The sequence below is a fragment of the Scophthalmus maximus genome, chromosome 17 (assembly GCF_022379125.1).
Source record: "Scophthalmus maximus strain ysfricsl-2021 chromosome 17, ASM2237912v1, whole genome shotgun sequence".
NCBI classification, from domain to species: Eukaryota; Metazoa; Chordata; class Actinopteri; order Pleuronectiformes; family Scophthalmidae; genus Scophthalmus; species Scophthalmus maximus.
Genome location: NC_061531.1, coordinates 8468625 through 8487587, shown reverse-complemented (window position 1 = coordinate 8487587; position 18963 = coordinate 8468625). Strand labels below are relative to the sequence as shown.

Sequence of the window (18963 nt, the reverse complement as noted above, 5' to 3'; positions counted from 1 at the left end):
CACACACACACACACACACACACACACACACACACACACACACACACACGAAGTGAAAGTCTAAAAATATTCCAGCAACAACCCTCTTGTAGTTGACCTGAATTCTCTACAAAGTAGTGGAAGAAATGCTAATTGTCTAGAACTCGAAGCGGGAAAACGAAAAAGCTTTTAAATGTTGACGGATTATTTATTTATTGGTTGAGATGAAAAAGTGACCCGGCATATTAACGCTGGTCCTTGGGGCCTTGGGGGGGAAAACAAAACAGAAGTCCATTAAATTGTTAGCAAATGCGTTTCACGGCGCTTGACCTCTGTGACCTAAAAGCTGTCGGCAAAACAATCAGGTAGTAATATTTACGCTGGAGAGAGAGAGATGAGGAGGGATGATACACAGGCAGGGTAAAAAGGAAAGAGGAGGTTGGCAGTATACTGTACATAATGCAGCGTAACAGCTCCAGGAGATTTTAGACGGCGCTGGCATGTCAGAGAGAAACAGCCAACGATCTGAACCTTTGTTCATTCCACGGTCCCAGTCTTGGTAAAAGTTTCATTTCACTCTAGAGCCTGTTCCTCAAAACATTTTCCAAGATGTGCAGCTGTGCCGTCACAGCAGGAACAAGCCGGTGACACAGTAACGGCTCCACAAGGGGAAAACACTGAAGGAGAAGAGTTATCCTTCCAAATGTGAGCGACAATGAACCTTGAATATAAAGAGGGCCACGTTCTTTTAAGCTGCAGCACTTTAGCATTCATGGTAAGTGGATTATGCGGCTTGTATCCTGAAGAGAATTTTTTTAAAATGTCAAGTTGAAATGTTAGACATCTACTGAGTGTAGTAGATTGAGGTTGGTGCAAGTTTGTATGAAACTAGAAAAATCCAGGAAAATGGTTCCCGGGCTGTTAAATATTTTTGGTTCAGTTATCGAAACCTAATTTTCCCAGCATCACCAACACTTTGTAGAATGAAAGACAAACACTTTTTTAGTATGACCGAACCATTCCAAGTTTGCCAGTACAAACTTGGAATGGTTGTTCTTTGCCTATTTAACTTATAGGGTTAGTTTAAATACAATACTTTATTTATTTTGTGCCATTATTTGAGATCTATCCCACCAACGGACATTTTCATAGGAACTAAAATGCTATTTTATCTTCATAATTGATGAAGATAAAATATGATGCAATGGCTTAATAGAGCACTAAAAAGACAGAAACACTCAGTAAAAACACGACCCAGGGAAACACCGTTTCACCAATTTGCAATCAGGAAACACTAGTAGAGGCAGAGTTTAAAAGGACAAAAATTCAAAATACCAAATAAAAAGAAGTTGCAGTTGTTGGCGGAACCCATCTTATTATTATTTCGTTTGCAGCATGATCCTGGACATCCACTGAATAACATCTGACGATAAAAGACGAAAATGTGAAATCTAGCCTCAAAGTTTTGCACATCACAGCGCGACTTTAAAGTTGTTTGCTGCCAAATCTATAATCAACCCTGATGAATCAATGGAACTGCTGCCTTGGCCTGTTTTACATGAAAGCAAACACTGAAGTGATTTATTTTAATGAGCTTTTTTTTTTAATGTAGTAGCATTATTGGAATTTATATTGCTCGTTAAACTGCTCTGAATATGTAAACTAATAAAAACAAGGTTAACAGTGGTTGTGGGCCAGATGCAGACCAGGCAGTAAAAGTCTAAATCCATTGAGGCAGCATGTGTTTCAATGCGCTTCCCAGGGGAAAAGCAATTTCACTGTTCTGTTGCGTAACTTAAAAGGTCCCTGAACTCCTATTTAATTTTTTTCCATGCAGTGCCGAGGAGGTAAGAGAAGACTACCCTTTTTCTTTTCTTCGTCTGGTAGACCAGCATGTCAGCATAAATGAATTGCCAATTACTCAGACACACAGACCAGTGAGAATTACACAGTGACACAAAAGCCTGAGCGGTGTGGTCTAACACGGAACTGTCCCATATTTAGATTGAGGAGAATCGTCTGCTTCGGAGCAAGGGGACGACAAAAGGACACCTCTCACATTACACCGGACGGGCAACGTTTCTCCGACCCTGAGCCATGCAGAGGTTTTTAATCACCTGAGTGAGTTCAAATGAGACCGAGAAGAATCAGCACGAGATCCGCTTTTACCACCAAGTTGGTTTAAAAACTATTTGGCCTTTTCTCTCTGCTAACTTTACAAGTTTAGTCCCTGGGAGGCCAATTAAATGATTATTGGAACTATATGACTGAGAGTATATCCGCAGGGCATTTTTGAAGAGAAAATTTTATTCTGCGAGTGTATTATCAAATAGCAGATGAAAAAATAATTATATGTAGTGTTCTGGCCACAGTACAATAAATATTTCCTCCTGAGGCTTCTGAAACGCAGGAGTCGGTGCAAGTGCGATGCTGCGTCTCTTCGGTCATTGTTCATTATTTGCAGTCAGACGCGGACACGCAGTGGCCTGCTATATCTTAAAACCTCTCGACCTATCGATGTGAGGTGATTACACGACGGTGTGCCGGAGTGCAGACTCCACAGAGGTGGTTTCCTGGCAGACAGGAAGAGGGAGGTGATGGCCAGGAGGGAAACCAACAGTAAAGGCAGAAACGAAGGAGGGAGCCTCCTCGTCCCAAACCCTGAGCAGGTGCGGGCATGAGGAAAAAATGTCTGTTGCCATGGAAACCGTGGAGCACACACAACTCCAGACAGGCAGCTTCAACTTGTCCAGCAAGAACCCTGCTCTTCCTTTTTTTTTTTTTTTTATCATTTTGTTTTTTTTACATGTGACAGTCTCTTTCATTTCTGCCCAGGGAGACGCCGGGGTTTGTTTTAACACATATCTTCTTCAGCGCCGGGCCTCACCGGCACAGGGCTCTTTTCACAGCATGCACTGCTCTGCTGGGATGCCCCAAGGCTCTATACTTGGCCTTCTCTCAGGTCCACTTCAGCTTCCATATTTTTATCTCACCATTACTGTGCCTGGAGAACCAGACGGACTACTCTGTGCGGACCGGTGCCTCGTGTTCAGCCTTGACAGCCTTGAGCTACTCTTCCTTCCCGACCTATTTCAGCACCTTTCTATCGCTCCTGACAACCCTGCGGTGACTACGCCTCCAACGCTCGATAAATGGTTGCAGGTTTTATTTTCTAACACAGCTGAGGCGCCTGGATATCTACCTTCCACCTACACACTGATCAGTGTGTACTTCAATCCGAACATCCAAGTAATATTTCTCTATAGCCATTACCAACACTTCTTAAATGCACACAGCACACACATAAAACACAACATGTATACTTAATTCAATTAATTACTCAATTAGATACAACAATAATTTATACATAATCATACATTCATACATTCGTATGATTAAAAGTAACTTCTCCAAATATGCATGCAGCCATTTTGGTTCTCAGTAGTTGTAAACTGTTTGAACAGTGGAATTTTTCAGTCTGATATACTCTTTCATTGCATTTCAGTTATATTTTCCTGATTTTACAGCATCGAATGAGAATTAATTAATAGAACAACAGCTTGTGGCTCCTGAGCTTGAGCTATACGCTCCAACATTACATGCATAGAAAACCGTATCCAAATTCAAATTACCCCCTTGATTCTATGTCTCTTACTTACTCAGTCTAAAACAGTGGGTGCCATTAACCAAGAACACAGCTTCATAAACCCACTGCAATCTACCACAAACTAGTTGTGCAGCAGCTCTTTGTTCTCCAGTTCGTTGCTGTTTTTGTAAAACACTACATTGTATTTTACGGTTCAATAAAGTGTTAAAAGGGAGTTTATCTCAGCCAAAGTCGCCAAGTGCTTGCTCATTGTGGGATTCGTTGGGTTTTCCCTGTAATATTGTAATATTGACCTTTCTCTGTAAAGTGCCCTGAGACAATGTATGTTGTGATTTGGCGTTGTAGAAATAAAATTGCATTTGTTAACAATGAAACTATTGTGAACTAAATTTTCTATTCATATATGATTATATATTCCTCATATTTACTTATATATTTTCTATATCATTTTTAACTGTGATATATTGTATGCAATCTTCTCTTTTAACTTTACTGTTCTAAATCTTTATGCACCAACCAGGAGTTGGACCCTTGATTTTGTTGTATTTTGTACAATACAATGACAGTGAAGGGCTTCCATTTGTTCTGCTATTATTGACGTTTGTGGAGATGATGAGGTGCCTCCCCGAGAAATGAACTGTATCTTCTGACAAATAAAATGCAATACCGTCATTTGTATAAGCCACCAGAGCAAGCCTGTACCTGTCTAGTGCCGAGCTGAGCTCGTCCAGCCTGTGGGTGTCTGTGGTGTTTCCCAGTTTAGACAGAGTGTCCATCCTCTTCATGATGACCTCCAGCATGTCACTGATTTTCCTCAGCACCCCACGAGACTCCTGAACACCGAGTACTAAAGAGACACAGAGGGATGGTTACTGTGACACTCAACCACTGTGTTATCACTGTAAATCAAAGAGATGGCAAAAAGAGTGAGGATGAAAAAGAGAAGAGCAAAGGAATGAATTTGGCATTTTTTACGACATTGGCTTCATAATGTAGAGTGCAAAGCAACGGGAACAAAACAAACACTACAGTAAATCATTTTCCCTGAAATGATTTACTGCGCTGCACTTTTAAAATGCACCAATGCAGAACACCGAGGCCACATTTTAAAGCCATTTATTTTAAGTCCCATTTTTTGGTTCCCCTTTAAATCATCATTCCAGTCTAGTTTCTATTTTCTTTTCTCTCTCATCATTAAACCAGCAGCTCAAGCGGGAGCCGGCGCTCTCGCAAAACACGCGGCGACGGGCGAATTAGTCTGACAGTATCGGTTTTGTCTTCCTGCTTCGCTGAAATTATTAACGACCTGACTGGCGGTAAACCGGAAAGAGGCCGTTGGAGAGCAGCAAGTCAATTAACGAGCCTGCAGCTACAGACATTAAGGTCGAGCCAGGTCTCGGACTGCGCTGTGTCGAGGTGCTGACCCTGCGCTGTTTTCCTTGATCACTCTAAGATCTACACTAAACGCAGAGCGCGATCATTAACTCGGACCTGCACCAGAATTCAAAATCACCAAACGCTTCCCATGCAACTTTTTGTTGCCGAGAAAACACAGACAGAGGGTCTTTGATGAAGAAGAATCGAAGAATTGCGATCAACAATGCCACTCTCGGGACCAGGGAGGGAATTGGGGGTCCGAACCCCTTTAGAAAAACACTGGAAGTCAGCAGCAGCCTCGCGTCGTTCTCGGGGACGGCCGGTGAAAATAAGGCCTCGCCTCTCGGTGTTCCCTCGTCAATTGCATTAGGCTGTAGAAAGTGCAATGTGTGCAGGCTCACTTCCCCTGTCAGGCTTCATTTATCACTGCCCAGGCAAGAGGCGTCTTTCACAGAAGAAAATTGTATTACATCACCGGTAAATAAAATAAGGAGAGGGAGAAAACCTCCCATTTCTCTGGGTCTGTGTGTATATTTGTTGGCGTTTCAAAATGGAAGAGAAGCAATACAACCAGAAAAAAAAAAGGCTTAGAAGTGAATGATATTAGGGAAAGCCCAGATATTCCCCCAGATCTCTTTCCTTCATTGCCCGCACATATTTTCTCCTCTCCCTTCGCACAATTTCAGTCATTACCGGAATATCTTCAGTCAAACTGGCCAGAATATGAATAATTCAGCAGTTAGACAACATTGTTTTTCCCCCCCAGACAGAAAGAAAGAGACTAAATGGATTTCCATTCACAGTTTTATAGCAGCAGTTTAACAATAAATTTAAGGAGATTGATTCAGGTTAGAGAGCGAGGGGGTAAGGGGAGATGGAGTAAGCAAGTGAAGCACTGCAGGGTAACACATTACCATGCTGTCCAAAACCTGTTGCGCATGGGACCAAACTATTTTGCCACCCTAACCTTTTGTCCCCCCAGAATTTTTTGTGAAAAAGAAACGGCTCTGGGGTTCACGAGGAAGATGCAGAACATTTTCTATGTCCACACGATCCTCTGTCAGCTGCAGCGCTCTCTCTGCAGTAAATCTGAACCAAGCCTCTGGGCTGCGGGGAAGAGAGACTCTTCACGGTGATGCTTCTTGTGCACATTGCGACGCTAAATCACCATTACCGTGACTGAGCACCCGTCCTACACGCCGCTTTTTTTTTTTTTTTTGTTAAACTGAGCCTCGTATACTGTATTTGTTTACTATCGACTGCTCTTCAGGCCAGCTCTTGCTTTACTCTCCCCCCTCGGGCAAACACTGGCTAATGTCAGACAGTCCAGCGTGCTGATAGCATCCGCGTGCTAATGCGGGGCCGCCTCCTCCGTGTCATCCCTCATGTAAACAGCTAATCCCATTTAACGAGTCCATTTCGGAAGTGACACGGCACAATCGATATTATGAACAAATTCCAATTAGATCCCCATTTGCACTATGGCCCGCCGCGTCCACAGTGAAACACTGGCCGGCCGGATACAAACAGATGCCCATAGACAGTGATTGGCCACATGCATTGCCGTGCAGCAAACAGAAGCAACTAAAAATTTCAGCACATCAAGATTGCCGATGAGAGTGACGGGTGTAAACTAACGTTGAATACAGCAAATGCCCCTCACACATTATCTTTTAATGTGAACAACAAGACAATGCATTGCTTGCCTAAGTGCAAAACATTTGTTTTCACTGACTACTTGCAGATCAGTCTCCCAATGTCATGGCCATAGTTTTTTTAACCTCTGTTCTTTGACTGAAAGCCAGTAATCCTCCTGTCATTTTTCAGACCCTGCCATTGGCTGTTTCCCCGCCTTTCTCCTTCACCTGATTCCCCAAAACCTTCTAGCCTCTAATTTTCTCATCTGCTCCCTCAAAATACAGTATGAACTCGCCCTCGTCCAATTTTCTCCACCAGATTGTCTCCTGTGCCATTCCAGCGTTAGTTTCCAGGCTTTCTTCCTTTTGCTCTCCTCTTTGACCTTTACCGGCACGCTTTCATTTTTAACCTAGCCTCTACATCTGAAAGTCCTGCTTTGATACCCTCACCCTCTTTAACTGCAGCCAAGGCCCTTTACACGACTGACAGATTAGTATTTTGGAAAGCTTCCCGGTGAAACCCCCGCTGGCATTTAAAGCCCGTCATTTCAGGGACTCCTCATCTGAGCCAATTATCTGTTCAAACGTCCAGGATGTGAATGGCTATGAGTGTCTAAAGTCTTACAGCGAGAGGTGGTCGATGCTTTTATTGGCCGGTCTGTCCAAGGTTCATTTAGAGTTGGCCTCTCAACACTGAATTCACAGATCGCAGATTCAGTGGTTCGGTATGTTTCATTAAAGTCCCCAGACAAAGGGAAAATAAAGCGCGTCCTTCGGTTGAAGGCTGAATGTTTGAATAGTGACACTCGATCTACAGAGAGACACTTTCAAGTAGAAATAAAAACATGCAGAATTCACAAGGACAGACTTTTGCAAAAAAGAGATGGTTCAAATGTCTGTGAACATTGCTTCATGGAAAAGACATGTTTTTTTACTGTGTGAACAAAAACAGCCCCACTACTCTGGCTAAATAGTCCAACTTCAGCATCTTCCTGCTTGACAAAAAGTGGGACCGACGAATCGTGCAATCCACACTTTGCGTGATGTCGACTTCTGTTTTTTTGTTAAACATGCAACCCTCGGGGAGGCTTTAAAAGAGCGCCAGTGCTTCTCGCTACCGCGGCTCCATCGGAGTGTTTGGATTCAAGCACTGCTCCACATTATCTCCGAGCACGGTGTGTCTCACCACTGCATACAATTATTCATTTCCACTTTTAAAATAAAATACCTATGAGGAACTGTGCTGCTATAAAGAACCTTTAAAAAAAAAAGGCATACAATGACAATAGTGGAAAGAGTATTCAAATCATAAGGGGAGGAATAGCAAACAGTGAAAATACTCTGTATCTATAGGAATGCATCATATTCTATAGCTAATCATAGGTTCTGTGTGTAAACTAAGAAAAATAAATGCACTGGAGTAAAAAGACATAGCATTGGCCTCTGAAAGGTAAAGATGAGTACAAGTATAAAGTAGCACTGTGTGAAAATACTCAAAGTATCTCAAACTCAACTGCAGCAGTACTTGACAGGTACAGGACTGCTGCAGGTAAGTAGTACTTGGGTATGTGTACCACTTTGCAAACCTGCCAAACAGAGCAACAACAACACATCATCGCCTTGAATAAGGGAAATAACCAACAAACCAAAAGCAACACAGACCAATCTGAGCCTGCTCCATCAAGGTTGCATTATGAAAACACACGACCCACAATATGATCTGCTGCAGGGGGTTGTCAGTGCCAATGTGCCATCACATTATTTTCGAGACATTGCTTGTTGAGTTGCACGACAAGAACACATCTCAGTTTTAGTGTACAGCAGGACGTTGTGCATTTGTATGTGGACAGTATGCTATCATTTAGAATAACACAAAATATAAGTTGAAATTGAAATCATTTATAATTTACTGATGATTAAATTGAAAAATTACAAGATATCTTGACAGCATTGTAAACACCAAACAGAATCCAGTAAGAGAGAGACTAGAGCTTTATAACCTTTTGCATAAAATTTCATTTTACATTCAGCTTACCGAAATGGAAACAAAACATGCTGCGTTCATCTTTATACGTCAAACAAAACTATTGATTGTAGCAGTGTGCCGTGTTAGATTTATATGCATCAATTCCCTCTCCTCCCCATTGGCACCACTGAAAGCTAAATAAATGAATCCCGTCGTCCCTGATATGCACGCTGGCTCGCAGGCTCTTCGGAGTGAGGGAGCTCGGGGGTCAGACCTCTCCGTCTCACCTGTCACCAGGATGAAATTCACACATTCCCTCCTGCTCTGAACTCTCCCGCTCACACGTGCACCGCTAACCCGCTCCCTTTCTTCTCTCCCTCCTAATTCACATATTCATTACAGAAAAGGTTGATTGAGATTGAGTTTCTCTCTTCGGCGCCTTTAGGTTCGCTGCCAGATTCCTGAAGCCATGAGAGCGGAAAACCTCTGACTTATTCTCTGTGCAGCTCCAGTCTGTGATTGTGTCTAGCAGCCTGGAAAAGAAGAGGCTACCTGCACTAAAAAAAGAATCAATTACAACCTGAATCTCCCCCCTCTCCTCCACACTATGCAGATGTGGACCAATATGTTTGATTAATTCACTACAGAGGCAAACCGTCATAGTCGTTTGGTGTTTGATGCACGATTGGTGTTTCTTCTCCAGTCGAGACACAGAGCACAGCGTTTCCCTCATAGACCTCTCACTTAACCCAGAAACACCAGAGTGCGATACCGCAAAGTGCCACGGCCTACTGGCTCTTATCCAGGACGGCTCTTCAGTAGTTTCCTTCTCACAACTTAGATTGAGCCAAACCATAAAGACAAGATAAACGTATTTTCCGTTCTCACAGAGAGAGAGTCTCGCGTTCACGCAGAAGGAGGAACAAGAATAAATAAAATGCCACTGAAACCAAGTCTGGATGTGGACTCCCTGACTCATCCGACGTCTGATCAACATCGCATCATATTCAGTGTTATGTGTTAAGCACAAGATGTAAATTAGTATCAGTGCTGCTTGTGCATTAATTACACTTATTATTATTATTAATCTAATTATTGTGGCAAAATAATTTACGATATCTATGATGATGATGAATCAAATTAATCTTGAAAATACTACAAAAAACGAATGATATGTTGGAGTGTGAACCACATAGTTACTTCGTCTGTAAAAAAAATGGAAATGATTTCATATTATTTATTCAATATTACCATATGTCTATTATTAATATGATATTATCAGTGTGTCTTTTTAAACATGGTGCATTACTGTTGACACTAAATAATATAGTTAATGGCCACACATGGACGAGGGTAGTAATCTTATAGCGCCTCATTTATAGTAACAGTGAACAGGGACAATGTAATATACTGTGCCATACCATAGGTCAATTAACACAAGAAGCAAAGCAAAGAAAATCACTGATCTTTCCATCAGCTGACTGGAGCTTGCGAAAGAGTGAACAATGAGCCGATATCTTTTTTTTCTCCCACACCTCTTCTTTGTGGGGCACACAGCTATAGGCAGTCCACTGCACATTCACTCCTAGTTACTCTACACTTCCGGCGACGTTCAATCCACACACACAGTGGACGAGAGCACTTCTATCCCAAGAAGATTACCCGTCCCATTTTTCACTCAAATGAAGTACGCAGGCTCACAGCTTTGATAGACCCGAAAATGCCACATCCTTTACTATGAGCGATGTCAGGGAAGACTCGTTTTCATGCATCACGAGTGGAGATCGCTGAGCCGTGAAATAAAAAAAAACAGTTCGGAGAGTGACTGGATCGCAGAGAAACGCAGTGGACAGGACGCGGAACACGGCGCTCCTTGTACACCTGATGCTCTGACTCCATGATGGATTCAAACCAAAATGTGACAAAAGCAGGCTTTTAGATTTAACCCTGAAAACTTTCAGAGGCCACTACCACGCAGTTGCTTTATCCATCTTTCAAGAGTTCAATCATAGTTTTTTGGCAAGATGCAATCAGCACAGCAAATTTAAAAGGGGTCACAATGTTTTTCTGGAGTAAAACACATTTTCCATCACTCTGAGGCTGATGGTTAAAAAAATTGAATGGAGAACACGTTATAGTGTAAAATCACCTCTAAGTTTTGGCCTATGTGCCTTCAGAACACAGTGCAGGGAGGCAGGGCTATGACATGCCTACCCACAGCTTTGTGCCCGCACCCACCCCAATTGCAAATGCCACCGCCATCTTGGTTTTTTGAAAGCAGAAGTAACCATATTTCAGTCAGGACCACTATACTCAAATAACTTATTTTTTGGCGAAATGACTGTGTTCTGGGATTTCCTTCCCTTCCACGTGCATACGTGGAAAGCCTGAGGTAGGGAGAGCACACCTCCCTACCATTCCATGAGACTTCATGGAACGTGAGGCAGTTAAAAAAAAAACAGCACAAAACCGAGCAGACGTCAATGGCAACACATGACGTTGATTAGGTCAGACATAGCATGAAAAGAAGGTGCTGGGGTGGAGGCGGGTTGCGAGATGGCTGGGAGTTGAAGCAGGAAGCATGGGCAGGCTGAAGCAGCTTAAATAGAGCGCACGGTATGAGCTTTGCCAACTGAATGCTTAGAAGAGGATCGGCTGAGCCGTCCGCTGATGTGGGCTGGCGTAGAGATCTCTACTGTCAGCTGATGTGCTGGACCGTGGCTGAGCTGGACTTCGTGGCCCTGCCGGAACTAACACTATGCTCAGGTTGGAGGAGCAGGTGGCGGGCCTGACTGTCTACCTACACGTGGCCTGCACCCATTGGACGGTACTGGCTGTCAATCACACATTATCCTTGCCCCAATGCATACAGTGTTTTATCGTCTATTTCATTCTAAATGTGACCATACTTTATAAGATGAACCTCATCTTTGAGAAAGACTTGAAACTAAAGATTGAGACCATGAACTCCTCAAGAAAATGTTCGGTGGTGTTATAAATCAATTGAGAAGAAGGATAAGTTTCTTGAATTTCCTTGAAAGAAGTGGTTTAGCGGGTTTAGTTGCTCATTAACATCTGGACAATTGAGTATTGCTCTGTCCAGGCTAGGTCTAATTTTCCATTGTGGAAAAAGCTGCACTAGGATCCATGTGGTAAAAGGGACACACTGTGAAGGTCGTCTTCAAACAGCTTATTAGAAAGCTACAGTACAACTCTGGAGCCTTTAAGATATCGAGGATCAAACGCCTCCGCCTTTCACGCTTTCCACTCCGGTAGAAATAGTCTCGCTCCGTCCAACTCCTCTCACGTCTTTTCCACATCATTAGTTTCCTTTACCTTCAAAGGGAAGTAATGAAGGAAATACATGCATTTGAAAAATCTGGATATAGCTCAGTAGCGCGGGCCTCTGTGGTGTCGAGGAGTGTAACATTACATTATACACGGTACACAAGAATCTATAACTCTGCAGAAAAGAGAAATGGAGCCTGTTTTTGACTGTGGCAACCTGAAAGCATGACTCCGAGTGTTGGTGCATCTTTAGGTTTGGTTTGTGACAAGAATAATACAACACAAGTGAGCGAGACGGAGAGACCCGAAGAGAAGAGGAGGGGAACAGGTGGAGTGAGACAGGGAGGCAGAAACGGGAGAGAGAAAAAAGAAGGTGGCAAGAGAATAATCATATATTCTCTCCAGGCAGTTGTTGGCATTCACGAGGTGAGTAACAGACAGTGGCTCCTCTCCACACAACCTATTATTCTCTCAGATTCAAAATACTGTTAGTTTTAAGGTGCCTCCCCCACTTTTATTTGATTTTCAATATTTTCAGCTCGTCACACACAAACACACACGCACGCACGCACGCACGCACGCACACACACACAATTCATCCCGGCTCATTCATTACGCCAACTCCCCGAGCCATTAATCCCGACTCCGAAACATACAACACGTACACGAGCGCGCGGTGGATGGAAATTTACATAGCCGGACTCTCCCTGGTTGGCGGTAAGGCAGAGTTTAATGAGCTCCAGGCTGGATGCTTTCCCTTGACTGCGAGTGGTTAATTAATCAGACAGCTCTCCCGTCTCCGGACCCCGCCCTCTCCCTCCCTCCCCTGAACCAGGTTTGCATCTATTCACGGGTGAGATCCTTGAAATCGTCTCCCACGATGACACCTGATGCCACAGCACCTCCCCCTCGCATTGCTACACTTTCAGAATTACACAGATTTTTCCCAAGGAGGCGCTAACACTAACAATCGATATTAAAGCTCTAAAACAGTCATTCAAATCAACATTATCGTTACACCACGCACAAACAAACAGACAACCACACTGCGACACGCTGTTTGCTGATCGGGCCCCTCGACCGACTGCATGACTCAACAGGGATGAAAATGATTACTGCGGCCTCATTTGAATAGAAATAAATTGAGTTCAGTGTAATATACAGACAACAAACAACTGGTGTCCTCGGATGAGCGGTTGATGGATGGAGAGGCATTGTCGCTTCCGGCGCCGGCGGGCGTTCGTCACAAAGGATGACACAGAGTGTCAACATTGTGTCAGGCGCTGATAAAAAGGTGAGAGACAGCAGTCCAACACCGACTCTCCCACATTGGTTTGTATGCAGAGGCGCAAAGTGCAAACACAGTCACCATGTTGAGAAAGATACGTTTCTCTCAATGACGGCATCGCAGGGGGAAAAAAAAAGTTCTGATTTCTGTTTCTGATTCGTCGATCTCCCTCAGGGCAACGTCAATGCCAATATATCTGAAATGCCATTTGGGATTTCTTTTTGAGATATGATTTGTCAACATTTGTCAGTCGGCTGGTTGTTAAAGGGACCAACCCATGACCCCTTGTGCATTGTGTTAACTGTAACCGTCGACGTGAAACATACAAGTTTAACTGGGAAGCAGACGCAGGGGCTTCCCCCTCGGTAACAGCAACGATGGGTTTACAAAAAAGAATAGAGGAAAAGGACCAGACTGTGTCTTCAGATGTTGTCCAGACTTAAACCTCAAGGAGTCCAGCTATAGATGGTACTGGACAGGAGGTGAGAGCAAAACAACCTGCAAACTGCAACACCGTTGTGGGAATATCCGCAACAGTGTCGGAAACAAACTTTCATCTTCTTTTTTCTTCATATCAATATTTGATTTGTGTGTTTGGCTGCTGAGAGAGTTAAAAAATAAAAAGTTAGGACAAATTTAGGTCAACAAGAAGATTCAATGATCTCAAATTTGTTCCGTGCTTTTATTCAGAAACACTGTATTGAAGTGTGTACATTTGTTGGACATCTAGTGTATCTGCTCATGCACCTATATGTACAGGGCCATGATCGACATGTAAAGACGCACAAAATACTAACCCATAAATTCAACTCCACGATTTTCAGCCACTAGCTCCACATTAAAAATGAGCTCATGTGGGCCACAACCAGGTCATGTGGACACTGCGCGGAGATGAACGTAGGTGTAAAAAAAAAAAAGAAAGAAAAAGGCTGGAGGTGAAGATGAGAAAAGAGAGCAGCCTCTCCAGGCGACGGCAGCCCCCTGACACACCGCTGATGAGCAAAGTGGACGAGCGTGTCAGCCCACTGGCAGCAATCAAGGAAGCCCCGGGGAGCTCCCAGTGTGTTCCCGGCCTGTTCATAACCAGCACAGGGCCCGAGCAGCCCCCTGTAGTAACGGGCTACCGAGCAGCACTCACCTTCGGCTCGCGCGGTGAAGGGGGAGTCTCCGGGTCGCTTGGCCGAGAACTGGCCCCCGAGAGAGGTCATTAGAAAGCACAGGCTGAAGAAGCCAATCCCCAACACGAAGATCCTGCAGGGACGGAGACAAGGGGAGGGACAAAAGAGCGAGAGACAATGGTGAAACTCAGGAGACGGAAAAGAATAGGAGAGTAACGAGAGAAAAAGAGATTTCATAGTCGAGTGAGAGCGAATGGGGAATTGAGATCACTCGAAGCCCTTTGTGAAGTTCTACGGAGCGTGGAAGTATTTTGACATGTCAGGTTTTATACTGTACCTGAACCGAGTAGCCGCTTGACTGTGTCAATCGCAAATGAACCGTCACATGGATGGATTTACTGCATCACACTGTGTTCAGAGAGCTAACGTCCGAAACAGAGAAGCGTCAAATTACAGGCGAAAACATTGGGCAGAGCAGCGAACACATCCAGCTCTCACAGAGGACGTCTCGTGGCCCCAATAGCTCCAAACTGGCCCGTCTGCCAAGGAGATGTCTGGAAACGGTGGCGTGGAGCTCCTGAGCGTTCATAAAGGCACAGAATCGACAGCAGAGAGGGCGGCAGTGACTCAGCCAGAGCCCCAAGTGATTACTGCTGCGATAACGGTGGGAATCTCTAAGGGCTTTGGTGAGCGAGGAAGCGCGCATGCTGTGTGGGAAAACACAAGTGTCGTGGCCAGTGGGTCTACAGTGTGAGCACGCCGGTTGCCCAGAGGCATGTTGAATCAGCTCCGAAGCCCGTGTTGAACCTCGACGCCTGAGAGACGCGCCACTGCCCTTGTGGTGCCCAATTTCTAGTCTCACGTGCAAACCTATCTGCTCTCACCTCAAAGTTTGAATGAGTTTTGTGGCTGCTTGGCTCTCCCCCTCAATGCTCCTCCAGGCTGCTGCTGCTGGGGGAAACTTTTCAGCTGCACCAGGCATATGTTGACTGTGCACCCAGTTGTCCCAATTAATGCCAATGTTGTGCATATGGAAGACTCGCTTCTAATAAGGCCAATGTTCATATGCATGCGCAGGGACCTCATCTCCATGAAATATTCACACGGTGGCTTATGACAGCTTTGCAGTTTTGCTGTGTTCCTCCACGTTTGATCACATATTTTGCGTTTGGTGCTTTCCCAAATATGCATGATAACTATCACATCACACTAACATCAAGCGGGAACACTGCGGCGGTTCGCGGGCTGCGTGAAGTCGAAGGGGACACGTGTCTTACCTGAATGGTTTGAAAGTGAGGAGACATCTCCTCACCATAGTGGAAAGGTCGCCGCCGGTCGCAGTCATTCTCCACGCGCGTAGAAGGCGCCGGGTCCACGTGGCATGGTGCAAGTCCGCGCGACGGCGGTCGGCGTGAAGACCATAACTTCCCGGCGGAGTCGCGGCGACTTGGAGGAGGAGAGCTGCGATTTTTTTTAAGAAACCAGCAACTTCCCGGTTGCCCCGCGTTGAGCCGCGAACAACTTCGGCCGGAATCCAACCGCGTGCGTCCTGCGCGCGGCTGCTCGGTCCGACTGGTACCGCGGAGACAGAGAGAGAGAGAGAGACACGCTCCTTTCCTTTAATCGGTTCCGATTGTGTCCATAATCCGGTTAAATGTCCAGGAAATAGAGAGAAACACAGGACCGTGCTCAGTTCGTCTGAGCGGATGGAGCACTGGCTGACTGAGGGACGGCGTGAGCAGCTCCTCAGCTGCGGCGCGTTTAGAAAGAGCGCCATCTACTGGTCCACACTGGAACGTTAAAGTTGATTCGTTTTTCGTCTGGAAAACACGCAATAATAATAATGGAACCGTACCTATTGGAAAGAAATACAAATATACTCATTATTAATGTCATTGATAAGTCCTCCAGATCAATGGCATTGAATTATCCATCGTGACGTGCATGGCCTGGAGCTGCATGAATCTGATCCAATGGCAGATTCATGTATATAAAAAAGAGATCATTCTGTGTGATCCCAACACTTTTCACATAAACAGTCAGCACATGAATGAAAAACACAACATTGTAGCCCAGTGGCCCCTTTCAGCACCGCGGACAGCTCACACACACGTCAGCTCAGCAGCGACATCCAGCGGACAGAAGACACACTACTAGACTGATAAAACAGGAGAAACATAATACTGTATGCTGAAAGTGACAGTGGCTCATTTGTTTTGATTCATATCCACCCGATGATCACGTTGCCGTCATTTACATGGTCATCCCATTACAATTGAACATATTTCAAACAACAACAAATTGATAGAAAGCTGTAAAAAAAAAAGGAACTTAAACCAGAGTACAGTAAAAAATAAAAATACATTTTTTTTTTCGATCTTGATGGAAAAAATGTGTTTGCCTCTTCGGTAAGATTTTTTTTTGGAATGGGTGGATTAATTTACTCAAATTGAATACATAAAACATAATTGATATTACAGTGAGCCAATCCAACAATTGAATGAAATCTGGCCCATCTACAGTCCCTCAGTTGTTTTTACAGTTGTTGTCTTGATGTGATAATCACAGAACAAAAAAAGCACCTTGACCTCAATATACACAGTGGGCTATAGAAAGACGAACATCAACTGACTAAATAGAATTAAAATTAAAATAAATATTCAGGGTACATCCAGCATCAGCCTAATGCAGAGCAAGTGGCAGCATCCTCTGTTGCCGTGGCAACTGTGTTCAGTCTTACTATGTTGGCTCTGTTGCTGCTGTATTGACTCTTGGCCCGCAGCCTAGCGAGGTTGGCTGCTGCCGACATAACAAGCCTGGGCGGAGATTTAAAATACACCACTGGTCTGAAAAATATTCCCTTGCTTTAAAATGACAGCATGGTTTTCAGCTAAGTGACTGCAGGGCTCCATTACTGGCCAAATGAGAGAAAAAATCAGCGTTATATATGACAAAAAACGTTTTGCAAACGAACTGACAACATTTTTTATTTAATTTTCTTGTCTGAAAGCGATTTCTAGGTTTGGCTGCACAAATGAGCAAAACTCTTTCAGATATGAGTAAGTGTTCACGGAATCTGAGATGAGCCTTCACACTGTCTTTAACCGAGGACGCCATCGCCAGCAGCACCCTCTCGGCTTTTTCTTTCATACTTTATATTTCTTTTCCATTAATTTCCCTTTTCATTTCATTTCCTCTATTTTTCTGACCTATAGTTCTCCAGTCCCGAGTCATTTTATATTTGCCTTGACCTCTCCACCACTTCATTTTCCTCAATATTTGTTATTGTACTGCCTTTCTATTGCACTGCTATTGTTCTCTCCGTCTGTGTATTTGTCTCTGCAGTATCTACTTCAACGGCAGTTTCTCTCTCCCTCCGACTGTTTAGTTTGGACTGATCGAGGCAGTCGCTCAAGGATGAAGAACTCTTAAAAGTAATGTCTTTGTACTAAAACACTGTATTTGTATAAAACAAGGAAATACACACTTGGGAGAAACACAGGCAGAGAATATGGGCTTCTCTGTCAGAAACTGGGTGAAATTTAAATGCAGTTTTGCTCGGAGCTCTATGGACAGATTAGAAAGCCCAATCATACAGAGTGTTGAGAACATCTCACAGTGCCATGAATTTCAGGGGGAAATCAGGGACTGAAGCCTATAAGCAAGGCAGTTCACAATGCTTCAGCACACATAACTTCTTTTTCTCAACCTCAGTGAAAGCAGCTGAAAGACAAATAACGGAAGCCTTTTCATAAGAAGTAGAGATATTGCCTTCTCCCTAGCCCTCCTTGTAATGATGTCTCAGAAAGTTACCATAACACTGAGAGGCAGAAGCAATTAAGATCGTGTAGGGGAAAGACAAAAGGCGCTTTTCATCCATTTACATATGAACAAAGTTTGGCAAAATCTAATTTGACTCGCAGTAGTTGGAAAATGAATTTAGAGTGAGTGGCTGCAAGGCAGTCAATAGTTGATGTAGCCAAATTAAAAAAATGCACAAGAAAAAAAAATCTGTTGTATTAATGAAATTCAAAAATGTATGGACACCAGTTATGCTATGATGTGTTGATCTGTGATCCTTGGTTCATCCATTTGAATGTGAAATATCTGACATTCTGAGGAATTGGCTAGGTAAGAGCAACTGGACTTGATCATGGCTGCAAGACTGGAAGAGTCCTAGATGTCCCACAGCGAAATAATGGATTCATGAAATGATTAAGATTTCATCATATGACAATTATTAATAAGGGAAATACACCTGAGACGGGGGAACACTTCTGGATTCATATGAAGCATGAACCTAAAATAAAATTCCCATATGTTAATTAATGATCGTACATCGTCAGTGTCCATGGTTTTATTCAATTTCATTTTATGTTAGTAGTGGGTCGTCCTCTATTGTGAAAAGGATCTGTACCGTATCGGTTGTATGCATGCTGCACTCTTTTGTTGCACAAAGAGAATAAATACAATTTAGAATTAAAAAAAAAAGTGTTTTCAACTGAAAACAGGTGAAAATATCGACATTATGTTGTTGGACAGGACACTACTTGTTGGTGCCTGTTTCACACTGCACCTTGCATCTTGATAAGCCATGTATAGAAAGGTATTTCTCACAGGGGGGAGCTCTCCTCCTGCCGTGTGCCCATAAGACCCATTCATTTAACTGAGAGAGGGACTGCGCTACACTTGCGATGCTCTAA

The 18963-nt window shown here is 43.8% G+C and overlaps 1 protein-coding gene across 2 annotated transcripts in view; it reads right to left on the bottom strand.

Annotated features, from left to right (window-relative positions):
- Positions 1-16140, bottom strand: part of LOC118289240 (alpha-1,6-mannosylglycoprotein 6-beta-N-acetylglucosaminyltransferase B-like) — a 49271-nt gene extending 33131 nt beyond the window's left edge. The window contains exons 1-3 of one of the 2 annotated variants that reach the window (XM_035616070.2): positions 15538-16140; positions 14281-14393; positions 4289-4433 (exon numbers count right to left, since the gene is read on the bottom strand). In XM_035616070.2, coding sequence (XP_035471963.1) covers positions 4289-4433; positions 14281-14393; positions 15538-16037 — 758 coding nt within the window. In that variant the 5' untranslated portion in view covers positions 16038-16140. The remainder of the gene's footprint in view (positions 1-4288; positions 4434-14280; positions 14394-15537) is intronic. The other variant, XM_047328364.1, reaches the window with a different exon arrangement.
- Positions 16141-18963: the final 2823 nt, after the last annotated feature.